The sequence below is a fragment of the Bubalus kerabau genome, chromosome 14, assembly GCF_029407905.1.
Source record: "Bubalus kerabau isolate K-KA32 ecotype Philippines breed swamp buffalo chromosome 14, PCC_UOA_SB_1v2, whole genome shotgun sequence".
In the NCBI taxonomy this organism is placed as follows: domain Eukaryota; kingdom Metazoa; phylum Chordata; class Mammalia; order Artiodactyla; family Bovidae; genus Bubalus; species Bubalus kerabau.
Genome location: NC_073637.1, coordinates 6769094 through 6788083, shown reverse-complemented (window position 1 = coordinate 6788083; position 18990 = coordinate 6769094). Strand labels below are relative to the sequence as shown.

Below are 18990 nucleotides of genomic sequence, written 5' to 3'. Positions count from 1 at the left end.
GGATGAATATTCAGGGTTGATTTCCCTTAGGATTGACTGATTTGATGTTCCTGCTGTCCAAGGGACTCTCAAGAGTCTTCTAAGTTTACCTCCTCCTGCACAGCATCACTGCTATCCTAGTGTATGCTCTTTATTATATGTTAATATCTAGTACTAATTGAATGGTAATCAATTTCTCTAATATCTGAAATTACACTATGGGACAAATGATATAATCATGTAGGTATCTGCAGGGTTCAGACCCTCACCTGCTTTAGAGCTCTGCTCATATGTCTCCTCAGGGAGCCCATCTCTGATATATCTATGAAACAGCACCTTCTACAGCCTGTCACACTGATATATTTCTCCATAGCATTTACTGCATTTGGCATATCACATTTATTTATTTATGTTTAAATATGTTTCCATTACTAAAATATGAGCTCCGTGAGAATGTGTCTGTTTGGTTCACGGCTGGATATCCAATGCCCAAAATAGTGTCTGGCATACAGTCAACACTAAATAGGCCCTTGTGGAATGAAGGAATCTGCCTTTTACACCCAAGCACACACGGAGAGGCTCAGTAATGAGTCAGATGTCACAAGCAGTACAAGTGCCAGGGACAAAATGTCAAAGCATGTATATGAGATTTGAAATCCAAAGTCTTTCCACCATAGTCACTTGCCAGTTTTTTAAGACGTTAGTTATGATTATCATAGCATGAAGTCTGAATTCTTTATCCTGTGGGCCCATAAGTTCCCACAGAGGCTGGGTCCCACCCCACTTCTCCTACTTTGTCACTCCAGTGTAGCTATGCTTGCTTACTGATGCTTTCAAACACCTTATGTTCCCATATAAGAAATCTTTACACCAGCTATCCCCTCTGACTCAACCGTCTTCTCTCATATCAGGACATGACTTATTATAACCCCAATTCAGTTCAGTTGCTCAGCTGTGTCCGACTCTTTGTGACCCCATGGATTGCAGCACACCAGGCCTTCCTGTCCATCACCAACTCCCAGACCTCAAGTTCTAGTATAATCCCAGTCTCTGCTCAAATGCTACACCCTTAGAAAAGTGGTATTTTATCACTTTGGCCAAAACATTCCTAACCTCTAAGTAATGCTTTAGCCATACTATATTGACATACAGGTTGTTCTTCAGTTGCTCAGTTGTGTCTGAATCTTTGCTACCTCATGGACTGTAGCACACCAAGCTTTCCTGTCCTTCACCATCTCCCAGAACTTGCTCAAACTCATGCCCATTGTGTCAGTGATGCCATCCAACCATGTCATCCTCTGTCGTCCCCTTCTCCTCCTGCCCCCAATCCCTCCCAGCATCAGGGTCTTTTCCAATGAGTTGGTTCTTCGCATCAGGTAGCCAAAGTATTGGAGCTTCAGCTTCAACATCCATCCTTCCAATGAATATGCAGGGTTGATTTTCTTTAGGATTAACTGGTTTGATCTCACTGCAGTCCAAGAGACTCACAAGAATCTTCTCCAACACCATAGTTTGAAAGCATCAATTATTGGGCACTCAGACGTCTTTATGGTCTAACTCTCACATCCACACATGACTACATATGGGTTTTACAGGTGTAAAAAAGATGAAAGTGAAAAGATCCTCAGGTCTGTCCTAAGTGATAGATGAATTTCAGTGTTTTTCCTGCTGGATTTACTAGGGCATCTCAAACATTATTCCATCCAAATTTATTTTGGAGACAAACATACTATTCAGAAACAGAAAGAAACCTATAAACTTGTGTAGCCAAGACCAAACATCTTGGAGGAAACAGGAAGCACTGAGTCTGCACACCAGGGAAATCTATAACAAGAGACAATGATCTCCTCTTCGGTCAACCCTCTGACTTTTCTGAGTATTTTTACATTTTTTCCCATCTATCCTCCTAATTAAGTAGTTCAGTATTAATTCTTATGCTCAATGCATTTCATAGCTGCTACAAAGTCTCAGGTGAATTCTGTGGGTTTTTTTTTTTCCTGACATAGCTTGTGGCCATACCACCTGCTCCTAATTCATTTTGCAAAGAGGACTCAGCACAGATGTCTTCAGGGACCTAGGAAGTCTTGAATCTGTCTACAGAACCATCATGATACCTGCCAGCTCCAACCTCTGCAATCTGTCTGGCTCTTGCCTTCATAGAAAATGCACCTGAATGTAAAGAGATGGGCAGACTCTCTCCTTCACTATCAGGGATGAAGGGAAGAGCTAACTTTGAACAAGGATGTCCTTGGTGCTCACGGTGTGATGTGGACATGCCATTGGTTACTTACAGGTTTTCCTGAAAAGTCAGGACTGCAAGTTTTTGGTGCTCCATATAAAAGAAGGCCTCAGAAAACCTTCGGACCTGAAGAATAAAACAGTATAAACAGCGTGACTCACTGGATGGGTTTGGCCTTCATTTTCTAAAAGGAAATTAAGGCTCAATGAGGGAAGTAACATATATTAATAAGAAAAGAGTTGAGCCCACAACCCAGAGGTTCTGAAACACCTTTCTACCCTCCACAGATGCCCTCTCTCATTTCTAGTTCTTAACACAAACCTGATTTATGGACACAATTGAACACATGTTTATTGATCTGCTCTTGTTTTGCATTCTGTCATTTTTTTAAATTTAGGTCTTATTTCTTCTACTAGAATAAAAGACACTTGAAAACAGAGGCCATAAATAAATGCAGATGAATTAGAATTTGCAAAATCAGTCATGTAAGTGTGTCCGGAGACTCAGCTATTTGTCCTCTTGCTGGAAATGAGAAAACCAACATCTTTTATTATGCATGAGTCCCCACCCCCTGTGCACTTCCACCTGGTGGCAAAAAAAAAAAAAAAAAAAAAAAAAATGGCCTTAAGAACAATGGATGACATGTGAAGACACTTCCTCAAAATACTTTCAAAGCACTTCATCATATCCTTTAAGATCAGCTCGCCATCACTTGGTAACCAAGGCTGGTACTTAATGAACAGTAGAGCAAAGAACTTCCCTAGAGCAAATGGGCTTCCCTTGTGGCTCAGTTGGTAAAGAATCTGCCTGCAATGCAGGAGATACCCTTGTTTGATTCTTGAGTCGGGAAGATCCCCTGGAGTAGGGAAAGGCTACTCACACTCCAGTATTCTGGCTTGGGAGAATTCCATGGACTGTAGAGTCCATGGAGTTGCAAAGAGTCGGACACGACTGAGCAACTTTCAGAGCAAAGAACTGAGAACCAAAGGAAGTTCACAAAGTTTCTCTGCAAGTTCATGGTGGGTCAGGACTAGCACTTGGGTTGACAGCAGCCAATCCTGACTTTTATTCTGCTCGATGAACCAACTGTTGAAAAGCTTCCTTGAGATATCTCTGCCACGTGACTACAGAACTTACACTGTTTGACCCCTTACCCGCAAGGTGTGATGCTCCTGGGTGAGATAAGTGGTCACTTGGGAGTGCAGCGTCACTGTTTCCAGGAACTGGGTCCACAGGGCCATCAGGTGGGAGGCCAGCCAGGCGAGATCCTTACTTATCTGCTCAGCTATCTTCTCTGGGTTATTCAACATCTGGGGAGGCAAAATGGTGCAGTGAAGGACCTCTGCTCCACGCAGCCACTGCCATCTTCCTCTGAAGCCTTTGCTGGCTTCTCTGTTTGTGATGAATCCCTCTCTTTCTCTAGACTCTCCTCTATAGCCCAGTATGTTCTGAACTCAGTATCAGCCATCATGATAGCTTCCAATTATTAATAGTTCCTACTTGGTAAGTAAAATATGAAGTGTCTTTTTAAATATATACATGAACTACTTAATCTCTACAATGAACCTTTGTTATAATTATTGTAACCATCATTTTACACAAAAATAAAATGAAAGAATTAAATAGAGCATGCCCAAAGTCACACAAAGCTGGGATTAAGCTGTAAGATCATCCCCCCACAAAGCCAGGGCACCATGCTGCCTTTCCAGAGTAGGTGCTGGAAAACATCTCCTGAGAAACGATAAAGTCTTTATAACCTCACAGACAGCATCAAACTCGCTAGGTGATTTCCACATGGGTGGGCTCCACAGACCCAGCACCATCTTGCTGCCATGACTTCACATTTCCTAAGGAGAATCCAAGACTGCCTTAATGAAAGTTTGAAGGACTCAGCCTAGAAAGGGCCTAGAGCTCTTGGAGGAACCTCGGGCTAACTTCAGTTTAAAGCTAGGAGAGCCACCTGCTTGGGGGCGACTTTTATTCTGGAGAGGTAAGAAGAGAGATTACATCTCTGAGGACAGCCAGAGAACCAGTGGTCCAAGCCTAACACTGAATCCTAGGCTTCATCATTTATCTACCAATAATTTAAAGTGCATCTCCCATGACCCAGGCTCATGCTTAGAATACGTGGGGACACGAAGATGAATAAGAGAGTGTCTCTGCCTACAGAGAGCCTCATCCAGTGCAGGAGGTAGGAAGGTGAGTTTACCATGAAGAGTATAGCCAATACTTTAGAATAGCTTTAAATTTAGTATAATCTATAAAATATCAAAGATTATGTTGTACACCTGAAACCCATGTAATATTATAATTCAACAATACTTCAATACAAATGTGTATAGTATCCTTATCCTTAAGATATGGTTAAACATGAACTCAAGAACATTGAAAATAAAAAAAGTTTAGGGATCTATCTGCCCTGGAAGATGATGCAAAGATACATAACCATGGCCATTTCAAACTCATCTCTGAGCTCCTTCTTTGCTTTGTGCCTCAGTCTCTCATCTGCAAAATGAAGGTGCAAAGCAAATAACTGTTTATTGGACATAATGAGGTCCAAAGCCTAGCCTGAAACGCTGCAAGTCCTCTTCACTCTTCTTGGACTAACAGCTGACACTAGCATAATGCATAGAGGGTGGAGCAAAGCATCTGAGAGCAAGAAAAACAAAGAAGAAATCTGACACCCAGTAAGGGTCTTTAATTTTGGTATATCAAAGCTTTGTAATTAATGACTAGCTTCCAGACACAACGCATCATTCAACTGTAGTGTTTCCAAGCTGCTTCTTCCAAGAGGAAAGATATGTCTTTGATGAAGACACGAGGTGCAAAACTCCAAAATGAAAGAATGACACTTACTTTCTTCTCATGGAAGCATTGCTTCCATCACTGGTTCTGTTGGGAGTCAGGAAGAAAACAGGATGTTCAGTCTTGATTCAGGCCCATAACCCATAGCCCAAAGTGTTAAGGGTCAGAAAAGGAAGGACTGGGAGGGTGGGGGACATGGTCAGCCACTGGAAAACCTCCAGGCTGGAGAGTAAAGCTTTTAGATGGACTACTAGTGGCTTATCTTTAAATTCTCCAACCTGTTACCCTCACTAATGGACACCAAGCTCCTGTATCAGCACAAGACACTTTTTTGCCCTGATCATGTTCCCAGCTGTACCTCTGGCCTGGGGCTACCCATGGCTCCAGCCACATCAACCTGAACACACAGCTCTTTGCAAGCACCAGACCTTTGATCGGCTTGCACTTCTCCTTGGAAGGTCTCCTCCCATCTTCCAATCGCCTTTCCTCTTCTCTTCACCACTTTGGACTTGTCTGTTCTCCACTAGGGAACTGTTTCCAGAACCAATGCAATTTGCCTTGTTTCTTTCTTTTCAAATTAACTTTTGTTAGAACTGCTTTATAATGTTGTGTTACTTTCAACTGTATGGCAAAATGCATCAGCCATACATATACACACATCAGTCTGCCTTTTTTCTGATGGTTCTTTTGAAACTGCTACTGTGTTTCAAGTGTAAGACTAGCCCTCCTCTCCTTGAAGTCTACTTGGCTTTGCACAGACCACTCTCAGGGCACCACTTGCCAGGTATTGCTCAGTGCCCGGCTTGGCCTGCATGCTGAGGTTTATCCTTTTCAATATTCTCAGTATCTTCTCCGCGGCTGATGGATGATGAAAACTCAGCAGCTCTTTTCTGAGTAAAAGGGTGATTCTGCATCTGTTGAGAGGCACCTGGGCCTCAGCAACTGAACTTCCCTCACTGGGCTTCTTATCCCAACACCCCAGCCCTCCCCACCCTCCATTTCAGCAATACTGGCAAACACAGCATGAATTCTGAGCTCAGCCACCAGAGAGGTAAGGCAAAGCCATTCATTAAATGTGTCTCTGGGAGAATTATTTTTTCCCCTAGTTGATGACAGAAATGGCTCCAGATAAGATTAAGAAAGCCTCTAATTAAGCCACAAGAGGACTTTCCTACCCTCATGGAGGCCTGAGCCTGTTCAATTACAGATGATGGGTGTGGAAGGGTCTCTCTGGCAAGAAAAAGAGAAGCCCTTCCTGCTAACAACGAGGCATCTTGGACCCAGTGACATTTCAGGGGGAAGTTGCCTGCAAAACACAGCCGCTCCACCTTGCGACTGCCCTCACGCTTTTCACTTGGGCCCAGACAAGCTCCTTTGCTCAATCGCGTCCCCACCCCTAACCCCTTTGAGGGGTTTACTGATGTCTGTTGTGAGCTTGGAGGATGCTGAGCTCTGGGGAGCCAAAGACACATACTTCTAGTCCTGGAAGAGGCACATGATAGCTATCTATCTCCATAGTTAAACCTACAAAGTGCTATGAAAGAAATGGATCCTGAGTACTGTAAAAAAGTCATGGAAGGTTTCCTGGAGGAGACGATGGTAGCATTGCATCTTCAAGGTAAGCAGGAGTCAGGTGGAGAAAGCCTGCTTTATCTCCCCTGAGTTAGCCGTGTTCTCTTGTCATGGGCCTCAGTCCTGGCTGCAAACTGAATCATCTGCTAAGTCGCTTCAGTCGCGTCTGATTCTTTGCAACCCTTTGGACCATAGCCTGCCAGGCTCCTCTGTCCATGGGATTCTCCAGGCAAGAATACTGGAGTTGGTTGCCATGCCCTCCTCCAAGGGATCTTCCCAACCCAAGTATCGAACCCACAGTTCCTAAGTCTCTTGCACTGGCAGGCAGGTTCTTTACCACCAGCACCACCTGAAGCCCCAAGCTGAATCACATGGTTTGGGCTTATCTCTGAAGGTAGGACCCAAACATCAGGAATTTTCAACTGCTGTCTGGTAGACACTGTGTGATCTGACCCTGCCTGCTGTACCGAAGCACGTGGCTGAGTTTCACTAGAACCTTTCCATCGGTTACAGAGAGCACAACCTGTCCTTTCTTAAAGCACACTGCACAGCAGGGACCCTGACCAGATGCTCCAACTCACCTTTCCAGCCCAGCCTCCCACAGCCGACTTCAAATGCACCCCCTGAAGCCATCCCGGGTCCCAACCACATCATGGCACTCCATCAGGTCCAGTCTTGCCCTGGTTTTGCACGGCAGTCCCTCTCTGCCTCTCTCCTGACCTCACTGAGAGCCGCCTGTGCTCCTACAGCCCTGCCGCCCATCTTATGCTCCCAGTCCAGCAGTGACAGCTCCTGCCTCCTGTGGGCTGTTAGTCCTGGGAAGCTCTCTGCCATCTTCATGCTTGTTGTATTCCCAACAGAGTAGCCGGCACATAGTAGGTGCTTAAGAAATGTGAATAAGATTCGCATAGAGTAAAAGAGCAGAGACGCCCCTGGCAGTCCAGCGGTTAAGAACCCACGGATCCATCGCAGGGGTAACAGGTTCAATCCATGGTTGGGGAACTAAGATCCTACATGCTGTGTGGCACAGTCAAAAAATAAAAGTAAATTTTAAAAAAAGTGCAGGTGAATTGCTCCTTGACTGTAGACCTCTATGTTTTCAAATTGTCTTAAATCACCCGAAACAGTTTCCACTTCGGAGTCCACCCTTGAGACGGATGCTTTCGTGACCATGTGCTTGGTTGACCACTTGGTGGCAATGCCCTGCCTCTAAACACCCTGTGGGCAGTGATGTGCCTTTTCGGAAGGTTCTGGGGAGGCAGCTCTGCTTCTTTCACTCTCAGCAGCAGGCCAGCCCTTTAGCAAACCACAGAGCAACCCAGTGCATACCCCAACTCTCCTTTTTGCTCCCTGACACCTAGCTGCCTCCCATCCTGAAGCTAATCTGGTTACTCTGAACCAGATTAAAGTCTGCGGCAATACCATCACTCAAAACCAGGGGCCATTTCCCTGCAGTGTGTGGGCTCCATGCCAAAGCAGGCAGGCAACCCGCTGGCTTTTCGTGAAATATGTCTAGCAGCCTGAGTTGTTGCCTGAACCATACAGGGACCAGATGCATCAATACTTCAGTGGCTCCCAGATGGCCTTGGGTTCAGGCCCCAGGTCCACCCCTTAGTGGTTCAGGGACCAGCATGCTTCTCTGTGCAGAATGAATGGGGACACACCTGTGTCCCCCCCGACCCCAGGCACTCGCGGGGCTGCCGTGGGGGCAGCACCTGGGGCACGTGTGCGTTTCAGGCGCACAGCATGATGACGTATCCACAGACCGTGACCCCGGCACAGGCTACGGCCTGGGAGCCTCTGCTGCAGTGCTGCAGCGCCTGCGTCTGGACACCCCTCTCCTCCAGCGACAAACACAAAGAAACTGCGAGACTACACATAACTGGGTGCACCGGCACTTGAAACAAATTCTGGGCAAAAGATACAAACAGACCAAAACCAACTGCCAGTTTTGAAGAGCCTGGAGCAAAAGCATGCCCCCTGCACAAGATGCCTCCTAAGGGGTGGACACAGCACTTAAGCCCTGCCCCTGGCCCTGGACACACTCTACCCTCACCCCATATAAAGAACCAGCTCGCCCCCACCTCGGGGAGTGAGCAAGCAAGGGAACCTATTACTTGCTCTCACTCCCTCCTACTGCAACGGGGACCCCAGTAAAGCCTTGCCTGAATTCCCTGTTTGGCCCCTGATCAATTTCTATTGATAAAGAAGACCAAGAACCCTAGTTGGTAACAACACGACTGCCACAATAAAGTTATTTAATACACCTATCACCTCACAGAGCTAAAATAGTCTTTCTTTTGATGAGCACTTCTAAGATCTACTCTCCTGGTAAATTTGAATGTATAATACAGAGGTGTTAGCTATAATCACCATACTGTATATTACAGCCCCAGAAGTTACTTATAATGGAAGGTTTATACCTTTTGACCACTTTCACTTGCTTCCCTCACCTCCACACACCCCTGCCCCTGGCAACCACCAATGTGGTCTCTTTTCCTATGAGCTTTTTTTTTTAAGATTCCACATATAAATGAGATAATACAGCATTTGTCTTTTTCTAAATGACTTATTTCACTCAGCATCATGCCATCAAGTTTCATCCATGTTGTCACAAATATAACGATTTCCTTCTCTTTATGGCTGTATAATATTCCACTGCACTTAGACACAGTACATCTTCTTTATGCATTCAGGTTGACACTCAGGGTATTCCCATGTCTTGGGAACATAATGTTACAATGAACATGGGGGTGCAGATATCTCTTCATGATTTCATTTCCTTTGAATAAATATCCAGAAGTTGGAATTGCTATGGATGGAGAAGCCTGGTGGGCTACAGTCCATGGGGTCACTAAGAGTTGGACACGACTGAGCGACTTCACTTTCACTTTTCACTTTCATGCACTGGAGAAGGAAATGGCAACCTACTCCAGTGTTCTTGCCTGGAGAATCCCAGGGATGGGGGAGCCTGGTGGGCTGCCATCTATGGGGTCGCACAGAGTTGGACACGACTGAAGCAACTTAGCAGCAGCAGCATGGTAGTTCTAGTTTTAATTTTTTTGAGGAACCTCCGTACTGTTTTCCATAGTGTCTGCATCAATTTACATTTCCACCAACAGGGCACAAGGATCCTCTTTTCTCCATATTCTTGCCGGCACATTTTTCTTGTCTTTTTGATGAGAGCTACTCTAACAGATGGGCTTTCCTGATGGCTCGGATGGTAAAGAATCTGCCTGTAATGTGAGAGACCTGGGTTCAGTCCCTGGGTTGCGAAGATCCTCTGGAGGAGGGCATGGCAACCTTCTCCAATGTTCTTGCCTGGAGAATCCCCATGGACAGAGGTGCCTGGAGGGCTACAGTCTATAGGGTTGCAAAGAGCCAGACACATCTGAGTGACTAAGCACAGCACAGCACATTCTAACAGGTATGAGGTAATACCTCATTGCAGTTTTGATTTATTAATATCTGGAGAGCTTTTAATTAAACATGCAAACTCATGAGCTCCACTCTACTCCCATCTCCTCTGTTTCAACCAGTTTAGCTGGGACCCAGGTCAAGATGTTTCTTTAAAGTCCAAGTGTATTTCTACTGAAAAGCCAGGGACAAGAAACACTGGTTAAAAGGCAGAAATGCTAGTTTTCAATGAGACCATCTCAAGTCCTGCCCAGACATGGATTAGCCATGTCACCAACCCTGAAGCGCATGCTGCCTTCCACCTCGTGTGCCTCTCATTACACGAAGATAACCGTGCTCACCCAGACCTGCCAACACCATGGGATAAGACAGTGCTCCAGAGACTGTAAACAACTGCTTGCATCGGCCGAGTACTTATTAAGCACAAACTCTTAGTACACGCTTGATGAACATCTGGCAAATACACATCACTGTTTCAACATCATCGTCATCATCGAAGCTAGCCTCATGATACGTGTGAGCCGTCTGAGCCGAGCCGCAAGATTTCTGTCACCCTCCATGAGAAGCATATAACCCAAAGTCAACAAAAGTTTGTTAGGTGGACGGATAATGGACAATAAAAAGTGTGAGTGCTAGGTTGCTTCAGTCATGTCCGACTTTGCGACCCTCTGGACCGTAGCCTGCCAGGCTCCTCTGTCCATGGGATTCTCCAGGCAAGAATACTGGAGTGGGTTGCCATGCCCTCCTCCAGGGGATCTTCCTGACCCAGAGATGAAACTCACATCTCCTGTGGCTCCTGCATTGCAGGCGAATTCTTTACCACTGAGCCACTGGGGAAGCCCAATAAATAGTGTAAATGTCAGGGAAACCAAGGCCTGTTAACCTGTTTGGTGTTTTTCAAAATATCTAGCACATGGCCGGGCACACAATAGATGTCTAAGAGACCCAGAGATTTAGGGCAGTGGGATGTGAGAGTGTTTCTTCAGTTGAAGATGTAACAGGAGGTTACCAGTCATGTCTTTTCATCTCTGATCTCTACACCAAGCAAGCAATGCCGCCCCATATAACTACTGCTGTTCAGAACCAAGGAGTTGGCTCCCTGATTACCTGCAGCTCTGAGCACAGCTGAGAGAGTGTTTCTTCAACAGCAAGTGACTCTAGAAAGAAAAAAGAAAAAAAAAAAAAACACAATGAAACAGACGCATAATGATCTGTGGAATTGCTAATGGAAGGTAAGAAGCACAGATTTCAAGTCAGCATTGACGTCACAGAAAAAAATACAGGCTCTGTGGACTCCTGTCATCTCTTGTGTCTAAAAGATCCTGTTTATAAAAAGCATGATTTGAAGCCATGTGATGTCACCCTGGGTTAAAGTCAACATGTTCCATGTGATGCATTTCTGAGAAACAGAAGATCCCCAAGTTCACTTTGTGTGGTCCAAAGCAATCCCACATTCTGCTGTGCTTTTGTGGTATGTGTGCACAGGCACACACACACACACACACACATCTGGGTCCTGACATCTGGGACCTAGATCTAGATCTCCTTCACACAGGTAGATGTTTAGAAGTCCAGGAACGTGGGATGGCAGAGCCTAGCCTCCTGCTCAGCACCACCACCTCATCACGACCTTCCACGCAGGCAGTAGAGGAGCCTGTAACCTTGCCGTCTTCTCAGTTGGAACTGGGTGGACTCTGGCCATTTGTGGCTTCACAGTTTTGCCTGTGTTTGAACTCTCTCTAGTTCCATGCGGCTGTGGTAAGACCTTGCGGGTGGCTGCTGCCTGAGTTTTACTTAAAGCATCATTGAAAAGGTGAGTGCGAGGAAACCTTCAGCTCCGACAGTCCTCACGGGTGGGCACACACCTGCCTACCTGGCAGCTGCCCTCAGCCCCACACGAGGTGGAACAGGCTTTGGTCAGTGTCCATGGCTGTGCACTCGGGGTCTGGCACAATGCCTGGTACAGTAAACATTCAATAAAAATATGGTGAGTGAGTGAATGAACAAATAAATTCAGTTCTTTTTTTGGTTTAAAAAAAAAGTTGAAGCAAGAAGCCAACTACAAGGACACTGACTTCACTTTCTGTCTGAGCTAAACTGGCTCCGAGCTGTGTGGGTCTCCTTTGAGTGCATCTGACATGAGAAATTTCAACTCCAAGATCATGTGCTTCAAAGAGGGCATCAGAGACACTTCCTTGGCAGTCCGGTGGTTAAGAAGACTCTGTGCTCCCAGTGCAGGGAAGATGGGTTCAATCCCTGGTCAAGGAACAAAGATCCCTTATCCCATGCGGTGTTGCCAAATACAATTTTTTTCAAAAGAGGGCCTTAGAGCTGACAAAACCCAGGTGGTAAGAGGGCGCCAGAGGTCAAGGCAACAGCAACGCTGCAACTACTCCTTCATTGCGCACACCAAGCGCTCGGTGTGAGGGGTCTGGGCTCAGATCCCGCTTCTGCCCTCAAAGACCCCCAGTCTAGTGGGGAAGAGAAATATGCAAATACAGGATTGTTGTGTGGCGTGTTCAGTGTAATAACAGACACACACAAGGCCACTGATCCCACCAAATCTATGACTCGCTCCAAAGGTGAGATCTCAGGGCTCAGGGAGAGACGCTGAGGTTCCCCACAGCAAGGCTGTTATTAACCGTGAATAGCAGGCTGACTCGGAGAAGGAAATGGCAACGCACTCCATTGTTCTTGCCTGGAGAATCCCATGGGCAGAGAAGCCTGGCAGGCCATGGTCCATGGGGTTGCAGAGAGTCAGACACGACCGAAGCGACTAAGCAGGCACCAGGTTGAGGGCCTGGCTTCTGTTCTAAGGACAACGGGCCTCTTTAGGGGACTTCGAGCAGAACAGTAACCCACTGCCTGCTGTGAATGAGTGTGACCTGATATAAAAGGCTGCCCCAAGCACAGCACCTCTGTGCTCCTGCCCCATCCTGCCACACGTGGCTGCATGACCCTGAGTGGTCATTTCACCTCTCTGAGCTGCAATCCCACCATCCGTCAGTCAAGAGGGAGGGGGCCCAATGATCATGATGTCTGGTGATGTACAAGAAGCAAGTCATCCCTGGAAAGCCAAAGATGATGACTACTGAGAGCTTTCTCTAATCACCCATTAAACATACATTTAGGTATTTCTTGGACTGTTTTACACTCTTGTAAGTTGCAATCCCGTAGCTACAGCCTCATTAAGAAAAAGGCTGCAAACCGGCATTCTCCCTTAGAAAGCAGCTTCACATTATGTACCCAGGGTAGATGTTTAATACAAGTTTAATAAATTTAATAACTTGGTGGATGAATGAATGAATGAGTAAATGAACATGATGACTAGAGGCACATGTGCCTTTTCATCCTGCATTGGCATGCCTGTGATGCCCTCCTGCTAGAATGATGTAAAATGCCAAAACACCAAAACAAAAACCAAACCAAACCTACCTGAAACAGTGCTTGCTACTGTGCTCCTGCCTCGTCCTGACATTTACAAGAGCGTGCTGACGCCCGAGGGCGGAGGGTCAGCTGCTGGGCTGAGTCTCCCCCGTTCCGAGTTCCCAGCCCCTTACCCAGCTCCATGCGCGGCAGCTCGGGGATGTCCCTCAGGATGGTCAGGAAGTAGGCACGCAGTCCCCGGTAGGCCTGCAAGAGCAGGAAGCACAGCTCCCGGTGCCACTTGTAAGCATGCTGCATGCAGTTCTCAGAGGGCACGTAGAAGCTCCCCTGTGGGGGGAAACAGAAGCAGAAGCTGAGGACCATCCCTGTGGCCTGGTCCTGAGAAAACTGGGGAAGACGGTCAAGACTCCAGCAAAAGAGTTGGAATCTCCTCCCTCCCCTTCTGCATGGGAAACCCACTGAAATTGGCCAAGCCTCTGTCTTATAATTTTCAAATTAAAACAATAATGATAGTAATAACAACATTAGATGATGATGATGACCATGATGAGGGCACAGACCTTACATGTTTGGGACAAGTGAATGTCGCCCCCTCTTATAAGACTCTTTTTCTTGCCACTGTAAGAAGCAGCCATGTGACCGACAGAGGGGGCTCCTTTTCACAGGGAGGTAAGGCATTTAGAAAGACCTCTGTATTGGTGGATGAAGAGCACAGTGCTGAGAAGGAGAAAAACACTGTGCTGTAAAATAGGAAGAAGTCAGTGAGTTTCAGCTCTCAGTGTTGAAAGTGTCAGAGGCTGTGGGTGTGACCATGGAGTTTGAGAATGCTCCATACTGTGTTTGTAGGTGTAAGACACATTACACCCATATTTACACATTAAAAGTCATTTACCTGAAGAGGAAAAGATGCCTGAGTCCACAAGTTACTTGTAGGCCAAGACATGATGGAGGAGGGCCAGGACAGTTCTGAATTTCTTGCAACCCCACCAGAGAAGGTTGACTTCGGATGAATTTCAGGAAGGACTTAAAAATGAGAGAAAGGATTCTCAGAGATGGGTTTGGACAGAAAAAGAGAGGTACTGAGTACTGTGGGCTTCCCAGGTGGTGCCAGTGGTAAAGATTCCATGTGCCAATGTGAGAGACGTGGGACATGGGTTTGATCCCTGGGTCAGGAAGATCCCCTGGAGGAGGAAATGCAACCTACTCCAGCATTCTTGCCTGGAGAGTCCCATGGACAGAGGAGCCTGGCAGGCTATAGTCCATGGGGTCATGAAGAGTTGGACACGACTTAGCACACACCAAGTACTGAGTTGGAGAATTCCACGGATGTAGGAATCTATGGCCTGTGTGGCTATGAGGGGAGCAAGTAAATGTCTCTTCACCATCTCGTGCTTCCTAGCCTGCCCTGCTGGGTGAAACTCCAGGTAAAATGTTGTTGGAACTACGTCCTCTTGGCTCCTGTGAGTTGACTTGCATGCTGTCCATGAGGCAGCCTCCTGCCCTCTTTGTCTCCTCCCTTGCCTCCTTCTAAGAGGGCTGAGTCGGTGCAGTGGGGGCAGGACAGGTCTGATAGGGGTGAGCAGCCATCTGAACTTCCTCTGCTCCCAATGGTGTCACGAAGGTGGGTGCACTTGTTTGTGCTCTCATCACTACATCATGTTTGCTGGGTCATGGAATGCAAAGTGGTACAAATTAGGAAACCTGGATGGAAGTCTCAGTCAGGTCTGCCGTCACCTCTCTCTGAGTCAGTTTTAGGTTAATTCCTTGTTGTTGTCTTTTCAGTTACCAAGTCATGTCTGACTCTTTTCAATCCCATGAACTACAGCATGCCAGGCTTCCCAGTCCTTCACTATCCCCCGGAATTTGCTCATATTCATGTCCACTGAGTCGGTGATGCCATCCAACCATCGCATCCTCTGTCACCTCCGTTTCTTGCCCTCAATCTTGTCCAGCATCAGGGTCTTTTCCAATGTGTTGGCTCTTCACATCAGGTGGCCAAAGTATTGGCATTTCAGCAACAATCCTTCCAGTGAAAATTCAGGGTCGGTTTCCTTTAGAATTGACTGGTTTGATCTCCTTGCAGTCCAAGGGATTCTTGAGAGTCTTCTCCAGTGCCACAATTCAAAAGCTTTCGAATTGCTTTTTGAATTCCCTGGTAAAAGACTGCATGGCAGACATTAGCCAGCAGGAAGATCATGGCCTGTGCTCTGGAGAGCAACGTCCATGGGAAGGGGGTGGGGCAGAGGGAGGAGCCCACTGCACAGAGACCTCAGTCAATCCCGGGAGAAGCTCTGGACCTGCAGATCTCTCTGGCCAGGCCTTTGTACTCAAGCATTGACTGTTACTGGTCACCCAGGGAGGAGGTGTGACCTTGGTCAGCAGCTCTCTCAGACAGAGCAGCCTCCAGAGAGGGACTTGGCCACCCGCTGTTGGCCACCATTGTCCTTGACAGAGTAGGAGGGAGCAATTCAGGTCTAAAAGTGGAAACTGGGCATCACAGAATTCCCTGTGGAACGTCCCAGCAGCGTCCTTCACTCCCCAGCACCTCAAATTAACCCTGGCTTTACCTAACGAGGTCCCTACTGATTTGAACTGAAGAAAGGCATTCAACAAGCTTTGGCATTGAAAGGCTTCTCCATTTCATCAAGCAGAAAACCCAGGTAGGACACCTGTAGTCACCAGGGGCCCAGGGTAATCTGTATATTCCTACTTCTCATCTTTCTATTATATTAAGATCAGAAGCAGAACAGCTGTGGGAAGACAAGCAAAATTTGTGCATAGCAGGGAGCGTGTGTGCTGCACTTTCCAGGTCTGTGGAGCAAGAAATAATTCACTGTTCATGAACCATCTAGATGTTCCCATCACACTGTATCTCACTGGATCCTTAATAAGCACCTTATAAGGCAGATATTCTCACTTTGATTTTCAAAATATAATACAGATATGGTAAAAAAAAAAAAAAATCTCAGTATTACCAAAGGAAGCACAATATACAGTTTCCTTTTCCCCAGAGTGAATAATTTTCTTGTACATTCTTCTATAAAGCTTCCATATGCATACATACCGATGTATATTTATGTGCACTTACATGCATGTATGTTCTAAAACAGACAGACTCATGTTGGAAGATGTTCTGGGACATTCCTCTGTTACTTATTTTTATCACTTATGCCTTGAAGTTCTTTCTTCTCAGACCAAATAAGTGATAGAAATCCAATTCCCATTTCGCAGGTTAAAAGCTGTGGCTCAAAGAATACAGTGAGCTGCACAAGGTCACTCCGCGTTTCTGCCTGCAGCAGGAAGGATTCTCAAGTTCAGGGGCTCAGCGAAGGCAGTTCTTGCTCACCTGCCACGTGTGCCTCTGGGAACCATGCTGGCAGAGGACAGCTGTTCTGCTTGACTGTGACAGAGGGCTGAATACAAGCCCTGCAGTGCCTCCCTCAGCCGTGACTAAGCAGAAATAAAAGCGACAGAGGATTAACAAAGGCATCGGATCTCGTGGCTCTGAGTTCCCAGCTTGTTTGCTTCCAACAGCCCTGAAACCCTCCATTTTCCAGTCCTGCTCACAACTGCATTTTCTTATTACCAAGGCCTCCTTTTGACAGTGCTCCAGGACCCTAGGATGAGGCAAAGGATCTATAAAGTCCATTATTAAGTTCTACTTTTCAGACTAAACACAAATCTTATACAGATGTTCTTATACAGAGAGACATACAGAGAATGTTGGAGAATCTTCAGAAGGCTGATTCAACGCGATTACTGAGATAATATGAACTCAGAATGCTAACCCAAAGAGAAAGCCTAATAAAATATGCCTGGATATTATATGCCTATTATTATAAACAAAACAAATGGTATTTCCATAAGTACTCAACTGCATGTTTGGAAAGTGAGTGATTTGCCATAGAAAATCCCATTCGCTGACCCTCCAGGCCTGCAGAGCCAGTGTGGATGAACCTATGCCCCTAATAGAACTGCAAGAAGTGGAATGAAAACCTTGCCCAATCTCCCCAGCACAAAGGAAGAACTTTTAGCCGTCCTCCTGATCAACAGTCTGGAATGGAAACCTTAAATAATACAACAGGATTCATGCAGGGAGAGCCAAACAGGAGACTGTGTGCAGACTCACAATGGAAGGTGCTCCTGGCCAGGGCCTACCCCCATGGGACCATCTGTACAACATGTACATAAAGTAAGCAATCATAGTATGGTCTATTAGGGTTAAGGATTAAACAAAACCATTTGGGTAAAACACAGGCTTTTATGATGGCTCAGTGCAATGTCAGGGTACACCAAAAGGAAATTTTAAAATTAGGACACACCCATTGATGGCCTCTGAAAACACATCTATCAGTTATGCAGCTCACACCTCCATGGTCAACCAGGAGGTTGAAACCTACAAGTGGACTTTAACTTAATGGAAGTCTTCGGGGAGCTGTGCAGGGATAAAGTTTGGTTGGAAGACAGAATCCAAAGTCAAATAGGGTTTATTCCTTGCTTGCATACTATCCATGTGACTAAGTTAGTCCTTCAATGTCTGAAATGTCAGTTTCCAAACATGGAAAGTGGGGATAATAAAGTTCAATTGTTTAGTACAGTGTCTGTTTTATATTAGGTATCTGTTAAATGTTAGTTAGGAAGTTCTTCTTTGTCCTTCATTTATTACCTAATGAAGATAGCTAAGCTTTCCATCAAGTCAGACCTTTATATGCATGCCTCTCAAACCTACATTTCTACATCTAATCCCTGCCCTGATCTCTAGATCTCTATTTCAAACTGATGATTGGATAGCTTGCCTATTGTCACAAAGGCATCTTAAAATACTTGTTATACAGAGTGAAGTAAGCCAGAAAGAGAAAAACAAATGTCATATATTAACGTACGTACATTGAAGGGACTGATGCTGAAGCTAAAGCTCCAATACTTTAGACACTTGATAAAGAAGTGATTCATTAGAAAAGACCCTGATGTTGGAAAAGATTGAAGGCAGGGGGAGGGGACGACAGAGGACGAGATGGTTGGATGACATAATTGATTCAATGGACATGAGTTTGAGCAAGCTCCAGGAGATGGTGAAGGACAGGTAAGCCTGGCATGCTGCAGTCCATGGAGTTGCAAAAAGACATGACTGAGCAACTGAACAACAACAAATAGAATCTAGAAAAATGTACTGATGAACCTATTTGCAGAGCAGGAATAGGGATGCAGATGTAGAGAACAGATTTGTGGACACAGTGGGGCAAGGAGAGGGTGGGATAAATTGAGACAGTAGCATTGACATATATACACTACCATGTGTAAAGTAGATAGTTAGTGGGAGGCTACTCTATAGCACAGGAAGCTCAGCCTGGTGCTTTGTGATGACCCAGAGGGGTAGGATGGGGGGAGGTGAGGACGTAGCTCAAGCCAGAGGGGACATATGTATCCTTATAGTTGATTCACATTGTTCTACAGCAGAAACCAACACATTGTAAAGCAATTATCCTCCAATTAAAAATTTAATTTTTAAAAAAAGGAGCTTATTACTGTCCCTCTTACCTGATCCTTCTCTTCCCTCTGGTCTTTGTAAATGGACCCACCTAGCCTAACAT

At 45.9% G+C, this 18990-nt stretch overlaps 1 protein-coding gene across 1 annotated transcript in view; it reads right to left on the bottom strand.

Moving 5' to 3' along the window:
- The window catches only part of FAM135B (family with sequence similarity 135 member B), a 219691-nt gene that overhangs the window by 18984 nt on the left and 181717 nt on the right, over nucleotides 1–18990 (bottom strand). The window contains exons 9-12 of the mRNA XM_055545713.1: nucleotides 13573–13726; nucleotides 11120–11169; nucleotides 3373–3528; nucleotides 2271–2344 (exon numbers count right to left, since the gene is read on the bottom strand). Of these exons, the coding sequence (XP_055401688.1) occupies nucleotides 2271–2344; nucleotides 3373–3528; nucleotides 11120–11169; nucleotides 13573–13726 (434 nt within the window). The remainder of the gene's footprint in view (nucleotides 1–2270; nucleotides 2345–3372; nucleotides 3529–11119; nucleotides 11170–13572; nucleotides 13727–18990) is intronic.